At 38.6% G+C, this 16,212-nt stretch overlaps 1 protein-coding gene across 4 annotated transcripts in view; it reads right to left on the bottom strand.

Moving 5' to 3' along the window:
• LOC114641109 (CD276 antigen homolog) overlaps positions 1–16,212 on the bottom strand; it is a 745,815-nt gene that overhangs the window by 714,111 nt on the left and 15,492 nt on the right. Inside the window, exon 3 of one of the 4 annotated variants that reach the window (XM_051926023.1) lies at positions 6,202–6,310. The exons of 1 other annotated variant lie outside the window; for it this stretch is intronic. In XM_051926023.1, coding sequence (XP_051781983.1) covers positions 6,202–6,310 — 109 coding nt within the window. Of the gene's footprint in view, positions 1–5,992; positions 6,311–16,212 lie in introns of all 4 variants that reach the window. 2 more of the 4 variants (XM_051926021.1, XM_051926020.1) reach the window with 2 other exon arrangements.

Consider the following 16,212-nt stretch of genomic DNA (forward strand, 5'->3'; position numbering starts at 1 on the left):
ATAAGTAGATAAACATGCATCAATTCTTCAGATTGTTAATTTGCTGCCAGGTGAGAGGAAGACTTCCTTTTACTGAGTTTAGAGCGTGAGTGACACTTGGGACCAATGCTTTTAGTGTTCTATACAACCCAAGTGATGCTCAGGTCTAACCTAAGGAGGTCAACTCTTCTTTTGTATTGTGTAAAGCACTTTGAGCAGCATTCCTTGTATGAAAATATGTTATAGAATTAAATGTTGTTGTTGTTGTGCAATCAGCATCTGTAATTCAGTCATCTCCTTCCTTGTACTGGGTGGTGTCACATGTGTGCCAGTTAAAGGCATTTTTCCCATCCTGAACTGGCTTTGTGAATTTGACTTTGACATGTCCATTAAGCAATGGAATGGGGTGCCTGGCAGTCCTTGAGTCAGGGGACAGACAATGGACAACACAGCCCTCAACAAAAAAGGAGCTCCTCAGTCTGGTACTACAGGATCTGATTGCCCTATATCACTTTCCTGATGGTAATGGGTCAAATAGATGAATTCCTGGATGTGTTGTGTCCCTATCAAGGGCCCATTCTTTGTTCCTCAGTCGACTAGTGTAAACAATGTTGAGGTTTGGGAGGACAACCCCAATGAAGCATTGGGCAGCTTTCACCACCTGAACAAGATTATTGCAATCATCAGCTGTGTAGCTGGCATACCATAAAATTGAGCCCTAGGCCAGAACACTTTCAAGAGTGTTGTGGTAGAAGTTCTTCAAAAGCATTTGGGGTAGATGGGCTTGTCTCAACGTCTTGAAAAAATTCAGGTGTTTTTCAGCTTTCTCAGTTAATTAAGTACTATTAAGAGACCATGTAAAATCCATTGATATGTAGACTCTTAGGATCTTCACACTCCCTATGTATCATTTCTACTTTTCCGTGCTGTGTGTATTGGGGTAGGTGGGCTCTCACTTTTATTCTCCTGTAGTCTACAATTATTTCCTCTGTCTTACTTGTGTTCAGGATTAGGTTGTTATTATAGAAAATTGTATTAAAATTGGTAATCTCTATGTATTAGAAAAATATTATAAACACATGAGAAAAGTAGACACTATATTTTACTAAGCATTAAGATGTAAGAGTTTGGATTAAAAAGACATACCTATATATGGGTTATTATTCTGTATGAGGTAGAGACCACCAATAGTTTATTAAGTCAAAGAAATGCAGGAGAGTTAGAGAAAGATGAGCACCTCGCTTAGAGAGAGAATATGAACTCTTTGGCTGTAAATTATAGTAGCAAGCAAGAACAGTCCTTATCGAACAGATAAGATAGACAGAGCGGGGTTTGAGACCCCCTCAGCTACGAATTATTGATAGAATCAATTAGGGGCAGGACTAGAGCAATGGAATGCTAGGAGTCAGATGAGGAAAAATAATGACTCAAATGATCAGAATTGTAATAAAGGTAAAAGGTACCCATTGCTGGAGGCTCATTGTTCCATCGAAAGTGAATCTGTATGCACGTCATACAATAAAGCTTAATTCTGCTATCTGTTCTGAAGTCTCTGAGAGCCTTCACTGGGGCTGAGGATGCCCTATGCCGTGTCAGCCTGCTTCAGCATAATCAATGCACCATTTGGCCACGTGTGCCAACTCCATCCTGTACACTGTCTCAACTTTATCTGAAATCAGGCCCACTACCATAGTGCCATCTGAAAATTTCACGATCATATTTGAGGGGTGTATTGGGCTACAGTCTTGCAAGAGGAGAAAAGCAATGGGCTAAGCACATAACCCTGTGGAGATGCTGTGTTCAGGATAAGTGTGGAAGTGTGATATAGCAGGTCAGTGGCTCAGATGAAAAGGCCAGTTTTTAAATAAATAATCTCCACACTCGTAGCTTAAAGAGGAGGCATGGTAGTGTGGCTAGAGTGGTTCCCAGGCACAGTACGGGCTTGGGTGTTTCCACACTGAAGTGTACAGGTGTGGGATCGCACATGTTTGTAATTGATGTCGGGAGCTGCTAATTGCCGTACCTGTGCCACATCCCCATTATAAATAGTAGAAGCGCAAATGCGGTGAGGAGACAGTAAACGAAAAGGACGGAGGTTAAAAAGGAGAAAAGGCAGAAGACTGGAGAAAAAGCAAGTGTAGGAGCAAGCAAACGAGAGAGATAGAGCAGGCTCACTGTAATAATGACTGGCAGCTGGGAAGTGAGCCCTAGTGGGGTGTTTGGCTGGCACTTGGGGGCAGATGGATTGGGTCACTCCTGCTGAGTTTTTCAGAGGAGCAGGAGTGACCACAATCGACGACGGCTTGCCGCATAAGGCCGCAGAAGGCAGTGGGAGTCGAAAGCTTGGGAGGTTGATGCCCCAGCATGAGCGCCCTGGTCGCTTGGGAACCCGAGTCTCGGCCATTATTGTTGTTTAACATTTTTTTAATGGATTTATTTATTGGATTATTTTAACTTCCACATTGCACCTAATTTTATGGATTATGTATTTATTGAAATGTTTTGAACACTACACTGTTGTTCTGAACACTTTTTGGTTTGGACTGTTTTATATAAAAGCACTTCTGCACTTTACACCACCTCCTTGCTTCACTTGGTGTCCTCATTGTCGGGTTCAATAGGTTCCCTAAAGAGAGATGGGAGCATGGAGCAGGACCCGGATCGTCACAGGAGGAAGTACTGCACGTCTTCCTATTTTAACACTCTGTGTTCTGTTTGTGAGAAGGTTCAGCACCCAAGAGCAGACTGAAGTGTCCAAGCCAAAGTGGCTTAATTTACCAAACACTTTTAGGGGACTACCAGTAAAAAATGCTGAACTAAAATTCACAAACAACATCCTCATATATGTGTTTGGCTGTTTTAAGTGGGATAATTCTGTGTGGAGCATAGTACAGACAGTGTTCTCCGTGGAATGGTTTGCCTGATATGTAAACTAGCATATGTTTAGACCTGGGTGTATGACTGATCTAATGTCCGAGAGTACCATTTAAAATTGGGTTAAGGAGCAATAATGGAGGATTTCAAGACATATGGAGACATGTTCCTTCTGTAGTGAGAGGTTAAATATGTTTGTGAACACACATGCAAATTGGATAACACACACCTTCAGTTTCCATCTGGGCACTCCTTCAGGTCCGGTAGCTTTGTGGACATTAACTCTTTGAAAAGTGGATCTTACCTATTGGAGCTATAGGACCAGTGACTGCTCTCCTACATAAGATGCAATATGCGGGGCAGTTCCTCCTTCATTGTGAGCAAAAAACCTATTTATAACATCAGGGAGATATGTGTACTCAGATGGCTGCACTGTATCACTCTTATAATTAGTCAGTACCTTTACTTCCTTCCACATGCTATGGAGGAAGTTATTCACAATATTCCTCTATGTACTATTTATATTTCTTTTTGATCTCTCTAATGATCTCTCTTATAGAAAACTGGCGTGTCTCCTGACCTAAAAGCCATGTCCCATTCTTTCAGCAGGGTACGCAGATAACAGTCAATTCACAGTGTCTCATTGGGGAGCCCATTCAAAATTGTATGTATCCAGAATGACTGATGTTAAATTCTCCAGATATGCTCCTTGTCTGAACACCTCCCAATTTGTGCAATCAAAACAGTTCTGCAGCACTGAGATTTAACTGAGTGCCGTGTCCACACAGACGGTCATTTAGAAGTGTGTCACTTGGAATTTCCAGCCTCTGCATTAATACCTGCCTTTGTGATTTCTTCAAGGACATATTCTGTGAGCACATGGTGCTCAGTCAGTCTTAAACTCCCAACAACTTATTCATCGTTGTAAGCATTTTGAAACAACTGAGCATTTCCAACATATTGTGTATCCATCCCAAAAAACCATCAAGTAAGCTTTCCAACTTTTATGTGCCTCCATGTTCGTTGGAATGGACGTAATGCTATCAAGTCTTTAGCTGCCTACCACCTATGATTAGGGAAATATATTCAACAGTTAAAGATTGACCAATAGGAACAGGTTCAGCTGGGCTGCCTTTGTCTTGATTGACATGTGATGAAACTATCATGAAAGCCGGTATTTTGACATAAAGAGTGCTTTCATTAAATGAGCCATTTGGAAATGGAAAAGTCATGTTGTGAAATAACAACAGTCTTTAAAAATAAGACCTTTCTGAAAGAAAACCTGTATTAATGATAAAAACATAATAATTAGATGACTTTTTATAAAAAAAATAGCTGATTTTATTTAATTTAATATTTTTTCACAGTTTATTGACAATTATATATATATTGCTGTACTTTTTCATGTGATTATTTCATGTTTGTCATTTTAATTTATTTCATTATGGTACAAATGATATCCCATAGCAATCTTGACATAAAATCATGTAAATTAGTTTTTCCCCACATCAAGCAACCTTCAATACCCCAGAAAGACTGGAATAGCCCATTGATGTTTGTCAGCCATTCTGGCCTGAAGTCTTCTGGATCTGACTCTACAAGCTTCACACAGCCAGCTTTGGAGATCTTCTGCCATTCTCCTCTGTAGATCTACTCAAACTCTACCAGGTAGGATGGAGACTGTCAGCTGGACAGATATTTTCAGTTCTCAGTTCAGTTTCAAGAGATGTTCAACTCAGAGTTGTCCATAAGCCATTCCTGTGTATTTTTTTGCTTTGTCCTGTTGGAAGGTGAACCATGGTCCAGTCTGAGGTCCAGAGCACTTTGTATGAAGTTTTCATTGAGCATATCTCCATATTTTGTTCTGTTCAGCTTTCCCTCAAACATGACTAGTCTCCTGGTTCCTGATGCTAAAGGACATCTCCACAGCATGATGATGTCCCATCATGCTTCACCACTGGAATAGGATTCTGCAGGTTATTGTTATTCCCACTAGACATGATGCTAACCATCATCAAATCAAAGAATCTTCTTTCTCACAGCCAGAGAGTCCTTACCTGTGTCGTTTACTTAGAAGAGATTTCTGTTTTGCCACTCTGTTATAAAGCACAGACAAGTAGAGTGCTGCAATGATGGTTGTCCTTATGGAAGTTTCTCCCATCGCTACACAGGTTCTCAGGAGCTCAACCAGAATGATCTTTGGGTTTTGGTCACCTGACTTACCAAGGTCCTTCTCCCCAGATTGTTCAGTTTGGTCAAGCAGCCAAGTTTGGGAAGAGTTGGTTTGCTTTGTTTGGTTTGGTTGTTCCAAACTTCTTCTAAATAAGAACTGTGAAAGAAACTCTGCTCTTGGTAACCACAAGAGCTGCATTCTTTCCCATATCTGTGCATCAACACAATCCTGTCAGGAATTTCTTTCGACCTCATGGCTTGGTTTTTGTTCAACTATGAGACCTTCCATAGATAGGTGTGTGCCTTATCTAATGGGTCCAAACAACTGAATTGACCATGGGTGGATTCCAAACAAGGTGTAGAAACATCTCAATGATGATCAATAGAATGGGGTACATCTGAGCCAAAGCAAAGGGTCTGAAAATTTGTGTTAACGTGATATTTCAGTTTTTTAATTTTAATAAATGTTCAGAAATTCCTAAAATTCTGTTTTTGCTTTGTTATTCTTGGGTACTGAGTGTTGATTGATTAGGGAAAGATCAATGTAAATGATTTAAGCTTAAGGTTGCAACAAAATATGAAAAAATGAAGGAGTCAGAATACCTTCTGAATCCATTTTAAGTATTACTTGCCATGCCTCACTATCAGACATTTAGATCGCTGAACTTCCCTTAAAATACTGTAAGAGAATTAGAGTACAGTTTATGGATACAAATCTAGAACATTATAATGATGACAGAGTAGGCCACACAAAGGAACTTACTTCAAATAAAGTCATGGGACATTGTGGAACATGTTTTTGTAGATAGATTTACAATGCTGTTTTCTAAAGCATGCTTTCCAAAATTCATGAAAGCTTTAGTTACATATATACAGTACATACAAGCAAGCACTGAGTCTGACTTTCCAACTCTTACTTGTCAAATTCTGCAGCCCTTGTCTGGCTACACAGCATTGTGCTACTTACCTTTAACAGTGAGCTTGACATCTTGTGGTAGATGACCTGGAGGCGGGTAGCACATATAATTCCCTTCATCTGTTTTTTGGATATTTAACAACTCCAGTGAAAAATTTCCTTTAGCTATTTGTTCTTTGTTTAACAAAATACGGTCTGTATATCCAGGGGCTATGTCGCTTTTCCCAGGTGAGACACTAAGCATGTTTATATTTGGCAACCTTTTCCATGCAAAACCGACAGTTTGCACATTTAGTGGCTTTGGTGCACTGAAAACACAAGGGAGGAGCACATTGTTTCCGGAAATTCCAACAATGTCTTCAGGTAGCACTTAAAAAGAAAAAGAAAGAAAAAGAAAAAAACAAAATTAGCTCTCTGTGCATTCTGTTTTATGAACTAACTACCTGTGTTACCTATCTAATCAACTCAAGTTAAAATCTAAGTAATCAACATAGACCTCAGCATAGTCAACATTAACATTTACAGTGCACCATCTATTGGGATGCAATTTGCAATGCTCATAATTATAAAATGCACTGCATGTGTCATTACAACAGATGGAATATATGGTAAACGGTTTATGCTCTCACCTTTAAAGCAAAGTGGCATCCGCTCATCGCAAGGTGAACACAAGCACACACACACACACAAGTGTCATTGAAGCTTCACCGAATCCCCAAACCTTCATGTCTTTGGATGGAAAACTGAGCACACTGTGGAAACCCACCAGGAAAAACATGCAAACTCCAGGCAGGGATCACAAGGGACGTGACTCCCTGTGAGACAGCAGTGCTACCGCTCTGCCACCGTGCCACCCCATATGTGTAACTATTAGCAGTATTCATGATTTAAACAAAGTTAACGATTTATCTGTAAATTGTAACATACACAGTTTAATGCATTTCATCATGAAAGTGATGTCAAGTGTAGCCGCCAAAGTATAAGGCGAGATCGAGCACGGGTAAAACACATGCCAAAAGAAATCTATCAGTCCAAAAGTTCAATTTAAAATTATTTATTGAAAGTTAAAAGCAAATAATCCACACAAGAATAAAAGAAAAAATAGTTACATACATAGAATAAAAGGCAAAAAAAAGGAAAAAATGTATCTTCTCTAAACTTAGCTTTTCTTGATAAACTTTAGTTATTTCTGTACTTAAAAGTTCTTAATATCTTCTTCTGTATGCTTTAAGCATGCGGCTTCGTGGAGAGTTATGACGATATTCCAGAAGAAGATGACATGACTGTATTTGGATAAATGTATATTGTTGTACATGAATAAATATAACATATCCCCTGAAAATAAGCCCTAGTGCATCTTTTGGAGCAAAAATTAATATAAGACCCAGTCTTACTTTCGGGAAACATGGTAGCTGTGGTTTTCTGAATATCATTATGAACACTTTGATGCCACATAAAAACAATTACAAAGCTACATTATCAGTCAAAGAAGTAAACATTCTTCCTTACCATGTGGAAAAACAGTAATAAATGATTTTTTTAAGTTTTGTTGATATGTACATTTAAATGGAAACAAGGACAAATTTGGATCTGCTTTTATTTCTCAGAAATATACATTAACAGTCAGTGAGATTGCATGCACGCACATAACTGGATTAACATGAATAGCCTGATTAAGGCAAAACCTGGTTTCTTAAAAATCTGTGTTTACATGGGCACGTAATTGTCTGGAGTGCTCTTATTGGCTGGTAGCATCCCAAATTAGATGCTCACTGGTGGCCTTGGGAGGCCCCACCCATTTGGGCTCAACATAAAGGCACTAATAAGCTGCAACAAATAATTCTATGCTAATTATGTGAAGATATTACAGGAAATAAATTTGCAATATGATACATAAACCACACACCATGAGCCAGCTTTTGAGGGTGCACACAGTAGCTACGTTTATGGATTTGGCATTTCAAATTCAAAATGACCTGTCAACAGTATTGTTTAAGCAATGTTTATGGCTATCTTACATTTCTTTAGTAGTGTGCTTCATTGCCTTGTCATGTATGATTCTTGTTCATGTACTGTATGTTTCTTTCTGTTCTTGTTTGAACTGGTGGCCATGTCACCTTCCTCATACATCACATAGGGGTCTAAATTCAAGCCGCTATGCAGAGGCAGGCTTTGTACTGCCTGCTTTGTTATGTACAGGTATAAAAAGAAGGATCACTCCAACATTTAATTACATTTGGGGAAATAAATAAGGATTTTATAAATTATGACAGACAGACAGTAAGAAACTGTATGATAAATACGTTCATACAGTATATATATGCATTTTTGTATAAATTGAGTTTGTATTTTCTTCCAATGTCTGGGTGGGTTTCTTTCAGGTGCTGTGGTTTTCCCTCACAGTTTAACAACATGTGTGAAACATGTCGGTCAGGTGGATTAGCAAAGCTAAATTGGCCATAGTGAGAGTGTGTGTTTTCACCCAGCAATGCACTGATGTCCTGTCCAGATATTGTTCCTGCCTTGTGCCCACTTTTTGCTGGGATAGATTTCAGCTGCATTGTGACTCTGCTCAGGATGAAGTGCCTTTAGAAAATGGATGGATGGATTATTTCAGGTGTTGCAAGTTATTATGAGAGTATTCTTAGAATTTACTATTAAGACTGGATGAATATTTAAAAATATGAATTAAAATGTAAGTTACAAATAATGGTTGTTTCCAAATAATTGGAGGAGTTAAAAAAGAGAGATTCAACAAAATTGTAGGGAAAATAGAGAAACTAGCAGATAGTGGAACCAACAGAAGTGAGTCGAAATTGATGGTTATGTGCTCTTTGCACAAAGAAAAGTAAAGTTTTTACTTTTTACATATTTTTTTTTATTTTAATCATCTAGAGAGGGACACTGGTTTATGTAGGAGACCATAAATTGGGGGATGACCAGGGTGATCCTTGGACACCAGGTCATCACAGAAGAAAACACAAAATTGGCTTAATTATTAAACAAAAGATTATTGCAAAAAAAATTAACAAAGAAGAAAAATAAAAATAAGCAGAATAAGAAGAAGATTAACAAAACTAAAACAAAAAGAAAAACAGATCAGGAATGAAGTCCTGGTGAGGCTGTGACAAGTATTGTGCATCACATTCACCTGTACATAGTATTTTGCAGATTTCTATATTAAACACAATTTTCCAAGATTTGGCCCAGTTTTGTCCAGGTTTATTGTGTGTGTTTGTGTGTATTTGTTCAGACCCCACAGTGTCTGCTAGCTCTCCACTTTAAAATATACCTGCAAATTTCACATATTTACTAATGATATCTGAATCAGTGCTACAATATAAATTAGAAAGTAAGGATGCAAGGACAGATGCCTAATTACTCTCTGTTGCCCTGTTATCTTTATCTTTTGTCAGCTCTCTGTCCAGCACTTTACACTCCAATTTCTGAAGATAGGTTAATTTTCCATTTAAAACTGTATCAAAACATCTACTAAAGTCTGACCTTTATTTAGAATATTATTTTTACACAAATCATCTTGTAACTATTTTTTCTAATCTATATACAGTATATAAAATTCTTTTTGCGTTTTAAACGGAAATTATGTATGACCACGCGATATGGAAATTATGTATGACCACAGAACATATTATAATACAGGAACTACTCACTTTGTTTGTGGACGCCATTTTTATATTGTCTTTACAAATTGTTATTATTTGTGTGAGAGTTATTTTCCTGATATTGAAAAGAAGTAAACACAAACAAACCGATCTATCCCATAGAAGTGCGCCCCGCATCGCCCTCTCCCAGCCCTCCTCTCTGGACTACAGTGCTGAGCCGTCTGCCGCCAGGTGCGTTCTGACAGAGAAGTTTTATTTATTGATCCACGTGACTGTCGCGGAAACTACCACATTGTAACTTTTTTTGAGTTGGCAGTACTTGATAATAAAAGAGATGAGGAAAACAGCTTTGCATCTTTTTACTTTTTAACTGCACCGAGCTGTAAACAATGTGAAGACAAGACCGCCTTCAGCGGCCAGGGGTAGTGATAGGCGGAGTGAAGCCTCATGAAGCATCAAAACGTTTGAGGCATTTGTGTCAGAAATCGTATTGAAGCTTTGAAGTATTTGACACTCGCCTCTCTACTGACACCTCCTGGCCACAAACTCATGATCCACTTCAATGACGTCTGTTACAACTCTTATGGCTTTTACTTTTTCGCTGCTACAGACTAACAACAAAGAGAAGGGTTTGTCAGCAGCTTCTAGTGTTTGATGTCTAAAAAATATAAATATATATTGTGGTATATGGCCAGCAGTTCATCCCGGCCAATACCCCCACACCACCAGGTGGAGCCCTTCTTGCAACATAGAGGTAAACCAAGTTCCAGCAGGGCATCATGGACAGTAGAATTTTACATTACAGCCCTGCTGGATACCATGGGGGCCTCCAGGGGTTGCTGCAGGAAGGCACGAGGATTTTTATTATAGCCTGGAAGTACTTTCTAGTCACGGGAATGGAATTAATGAAGTACTTCTGGGAGGAAGAAAAGAAGGAGTTTTCACCTGACCCGGAAGTGTTATGAAATCACGTGGACTGAGAGAAAGAAGCACTTCACTGACTATAAAGGACTCTGGGAAAACGCAGCAAGTTGAGCTGAGTTGGGAGGAAGGATGACTGAGGTGCTGGGAGAGGAGGATTGTGTATTGTGATTGATTATTGAGTATTGTGGAGTGGAGGGTGCTTTGTGCACATTATTATAATAATAAATTTAAATATTTGGACTTTTACCTGGTGTCTGACGTGTGGTCTGAGGGTTCAAGGGGACAACAGCGCCCCCTATCTGTCACAATATATTTAACTAACGCTGACAGGCAGCAATGCACTATACGATAGTAAGAGTTAAACAAAATAAGACGCCTCACTCATGGATTCCCGGCTCTTTCAATTAGTATTTACTTTTGCACTGTATCATTATAATCGCTCCTGTTATTACTATTATAATTAACCTTCATCTTTTCTTGAGATCACATTTAATACCCTTAAATGTTTTCTATGGTCTGACTTAATTAAAACGGAGTAGATGGAAAATAAAGGTTTATCCCTGTACTTTGCCATGATAGAGGTAAGCACATTTGAGAAAAAAAGGTGAAATACTTAAAGCACAGATGTTATTATTCGATCAAGTATTGAAATATTTCATTTATTAATACTTTACAATATTTTGTGGAGCAGAAAAGTAACGTGTTCGCTACGAAGAAAAGACGCTGTCAGTGGCTCTACTAACTAAGGTGGTTGCTTTTAAAATTCTAAGCGTAGTGCTAGCCCGAGTTTGATCCGAATTAAAGACTCATCAAAATAATTAATAATAAAAAAATGATCAGGAGTGAAATCTTTATAACCAATTTGAACTAAATAATTTTGAGAGATACTGTGAAAGGATCTCATAAGAGATCTGTTCAGAAATCATCCCCACTTAGAGTCGCCATCAAAATGTGATGACTAATTGCGGAAGGCAGCTCACGTATTTACATTAATTCATCTTCTATTCATTGCCATTTGACGTCCATGAACCCCTCCATTGAATAAGCTGATAACAAACCTGTTTCAGAATTTATAGATACTTTCAGTAAGTCGAGTGTAATTGTGGAAAACCATTTAGATCAGTTAACATCAAATGTAAATGTGGACAACAATTTAGATCAGCTAACATCACATTATAATGTGACCTTAAGAAATGCTCTGGACACAGTGGCTCCCCTTAAAACAAAAGTGATCAAAGCACATAGAAACTCTCCCTGGTTTAATGAAAACACTTGAGCTCTTAAATTAGAGTGTCAAAAACTGTAGCGCAGATGGAGAACAATAAAGCTACATGTCTTTCAAATTGCATGGACAGAGAGTGTCAATAAATATAAAAAAGCCCTCTTTAAAGCTCGCTCAGAATACTATTCTACAATAATAGATAGCAATAATAAAAATCCTCGGGTACTGTTTAGAACAGTGGCTAAATTAACAAATGGAAATTCAGATCAACAGTGCAAAATACCAACAGATATTAGTAGTACAGACTTCATGAACTTCTTCAATGAGAAAATTAAAAATATAAGATCCCAGATCTCTGCATCACAGTACAAACCAAATACTAGCTTAGCAGACCCTGTCTCGCATTGCATTCAGCACTTTAATAATTTTAATCGTGTAACAGAGCAGGAAGTGTTAACTTTAATTTCTAAAATGAAGCCCACTACTTGTTCCCTAGATCCAGTGCCAAAAAAACTAGTAAAAAGTGCAATGGATGTTCTTGCAGCGCCTCCTCTTGATAGATAGATAGATAGATAGATAGATAGATAGATAGATAGATAGATAGATAGATAGATAGATAGATAGATAGATAGATAGATAGATAGATAGATAGATAGATAGATAGATAGATAGATAGATAGATAGATAGATAGATAGATAGAAACATTATCAATAGTTAATTATTGCATGGCACAGTACCTGAAGCACTAAAGGTTTCAGTCATTAAACCATTACTTAAAAAGTCAGACCTAGACCCACGCATACTAAATAATTATAGGCCTATTTCAAATTTACTGTTTCTCTCTAAAATACTAGAAAAAGTAGTCGCTAGTCAGCTTCAGTCACATCTTACGCATTACAATTTATTTGAGAAATTCCAGCCTGGTTTACGCACTGGTCATAGTACAGAAACGGCACTAACGCGGGTTGTAAACGACATTCTGATATCCTCTGATGAAGGAAACTCCACTGTAATTATGTTGTTGGACTTAAGTGTAGCGTTTGACACCATCGGCCATTCTATTTTATTGTACAGGCTAGAAAATGATGTTGGGCTTACAGGCACCATGCTAGCTTGGTTTAGTTCTTATTTATCAAATCGATTCCAATATGTACAGAAATGTGCTGACAGTACTCCATCATTATACACGGAAGTTCAATATGGTGTCCCTCAGGGCTCAGTACTGGGACCTTTACTGTTTTCACTGTACATGTTTCCACTGGGATCTCTCATTAGGAAACATAATGTTAATTTTCACTCGTATGCAGATGACACCCAGTTATACCTTTCATTTAAATCAAATGAAGTTTCACCGATGTTGTCTTTAATTAGTTGTGTTAGTGAATTAAAGGAGTGGATGAATGAGAATTACTTGTTTTTAAATACAGATAAAACAGAGATGTTAATTGTTGGAGGGAATGACGCTGATCACAACAATATTTTGTCATCATTTAACTCAGTTGGAATCCCAGTCAATTTTACTGAATCAGCCTGCAATCTAGGAGTTATCTTTGACTCTAGCATGTCATTTAAAGCGCATATTACAAAGTTGTCCAAAACATGTTTCTTCCATCTTAAAAATGTTAGGAAATTAAGGCGCTTTCTAAATAATCAAGATTCTGAGATATTATTTCATGCATTTATTTCTAGTAGGATTGACTACTGCAGTGCGGTGTTCACTGGATGTTCAAACTCTTCTCTATACAGCCTCCAGTTAATCCAAAATGCAGCTACAAGAATTATTACAAGAACAAGAAAATATGAACACATAAAAAAATTTTTTTATTTTTTATTGAGGATTTGTTCTGTTCTGTGTATTGTATTGTATTGACTCCCTTCTTTTGACACCTACTGCACGCCCAACCTACCTGGAAAGGGGTCTCTCTTTGAACTGCCTTTTCCAAGGTTTCTTCCATTTTTCCCTACTAGGTTTTTTTGGGAGTTTTTCCTCGTCTTCTTAGAGAGTCAAGGCTGGAGGGCTGTCAAGAGGCAGGGCCTGTTAAAGCCCATTGCGACACTTCCTGTGTGATTTTGGGCTATACAAAAATAAACTGTATTGTATTGTATTGTATTGTATTGTATTGTATTGTATAGTTCAGTTGTGCGGAGCTCGTTAATTATCCCGATTAGGTGGCTCAATGGTATTACGACTGTCTCTCAGTAAAAACACCAGGGGATTGCATCGTTGATCCTCCTCTTGTGAAAGGGTTTTTTTTTCAATTCCTCCATTTAACAAAATTTTCAAACTTGGATGGATAGCAAGCGAATCGAGCTATTGAGGAAAGGTTGGACCGCCGTAGTCGGACAGGGGGCACACGTCCCTAATTATATTGTGTATGTAAAGAGTTTCACTGTAAAACGTAATAAGCTTTATATCTGTGTGTTTGGTGTCGTACTTAATTTGTATTGTAAAAAAACAAACTACTGTGCAGCATGCTGAAATGTGTCTTTTCGTTTCTGATCGCTATACAGCACTTCCAACTTGGGACAATTTGCTATAAATAGTTTCAGCCAATCAGCGCCTTCTAAACATGCAGAATGACAGTGTGACCCTTTATTGTAGCGGCGCAGCATCTTCGTACAGTCAGTCATTGTCCTGTTAGACTATTTACTGTTAAGTGCTGCTTGAGCTACCATTTACAACAGGTGGCCGACCTAGTTCTTAAATCAATATTGAAATGCACACACAAGTCTCCTAAATTATTTATTGAAATGCCTGTACATTTACAGTGTCCGTTTTAGGAAGTCGTAGTTTTTACTTGTTCCCGTTATTATTATTATTGATTTGATATTGACAATTAATCATAAGGTCAAAAATCAAGGAGGCTGTTGAGTTTGCATGGACTGTGCTGTTTCTTTTTTTTTTCGTGACATCGCGTCAGTAGAGAGTGCGTCACATTAACAATACATTGTGTCCTAAATGACAGCGCACACGCTTTTTGATATTTCCTAAAGGCCAATGTGTCTCAATTTGCTCATTAATATATTTTGACAGTGTATTTTAATGAGAATGATTATAAACATATTACCCATGTTCATTTCCCATGTAGATATGTAATGTTTGGTGAGAATAAATAAAAAGTAACAACACATATAATAGTTATGTTGCATTGTTTATGATTAAAAAAATGTATCATTTATCTGAAATGTTCTATTTATACAGTCGATTTATTCCACTTCTGAAGGTGTACATTGTCAGTATTCTCCATTGCATTTGCCCCCCAGTGTAACGTGTGCCAGCACAACTGAGGGGTGGCACACAAGCTCACGTAATGGGTCACAAGGCACATCCTCACCCTGATGCCCAGGCTCTTGTCATGAATATTCCCATCTTGTGCTTTTTCTCGTTCCTGCCAGTTTACTATTATTATTGGACACGTATGTAGAGGAAATGTGTGTCTTATTTTATGTCTATGAAAGGAAGAACGGTAAAGCCTTGAATGAAACTGAGTGTTGATGCTTTGGGTAACAAGACATGTAAGGAGCAGGGAACGTTAAATGTGACAGTGACTGCGGGGGATTGTGGAACTGGAAGATCCATATTACTAAATGAGAATGGTAAACCGGATGGACGCAGGGACATCCGGACATGGGCCGGGGACGCAAAAGACGTACTGCGCAGGTGCCCCCACAAAACCCCCCTTCCAAGCAACGGAAACCGGATGGAAAGCAACATAAAATAAGAAATGAGGCGCCCATAGCACACAGAAAAAAGGAGTCAGACGCCGGCGCCGCACACAGTGCCGCACGAAGCCCATGGCACACGAAACGGAACACACACAAAGAAGAGAATTGAGACCCACGACACACAAAGCCCCCCTCCAGTAACTGAAATAAGAAATGAGGCGACACGCCCCTAGAACACCAAAAAGAAAGGAGTCAGACGCAAGTGCCACATAGCACACGAAATGGTACGCACACAAAGAAGAGGATTCAGACCCACGACACACAAACACCCCCTCCACTAACAGAGATAAAAAAAGTGAGGCAACGCGCCCCTAGCACACAAAAAAAAAAAGAAGTCAGACGCGAGCGCCACACAAACCCATTGGACACGAAACGGGACAGACTACGGACATAGCACACGAAACATACACAAAAAGGAGGATTCGGACCCACGACCACACTAAAATAAATAAGAAATGAGGCACAAAGCCCCATTACTGAACGAACCGTCCGTATTAAACATATGTCATCTGAACACATTCAAATTATGCAGCATAGGTCGATCTCATTACACTGATGCACTATTAACCGTTCAACCACAGAAAAGGCTCCATATTAACAGTGAGTGCGATCCTCCTTATTACTTATCCATATTTCTAACGCTGAAGAACAAACAAGTCATGAATTCACGATCACAGGTACAAAACGATACGGCTCGAGTGACGGGACCAAACACACGAACCCGCATGAAAAAAAACAATACACGTCGGCGCCTACAACGCGCTTCTGAAACCCC

Source organism: Erpetoichthys calabaricus, chromosome 4 (genome assembly GCF_900747795.2).
Source record: "Erpetoichthys calabaricus chromosome 4, fErpCal1.3, whole genome shotgun sequence".
NCBI lineage: Eukaryota > Metazoa > Chordata > Cladistia > Polypteriformes > Polypteridae > Erpetoichthys > Erpetoichthys calabaricus.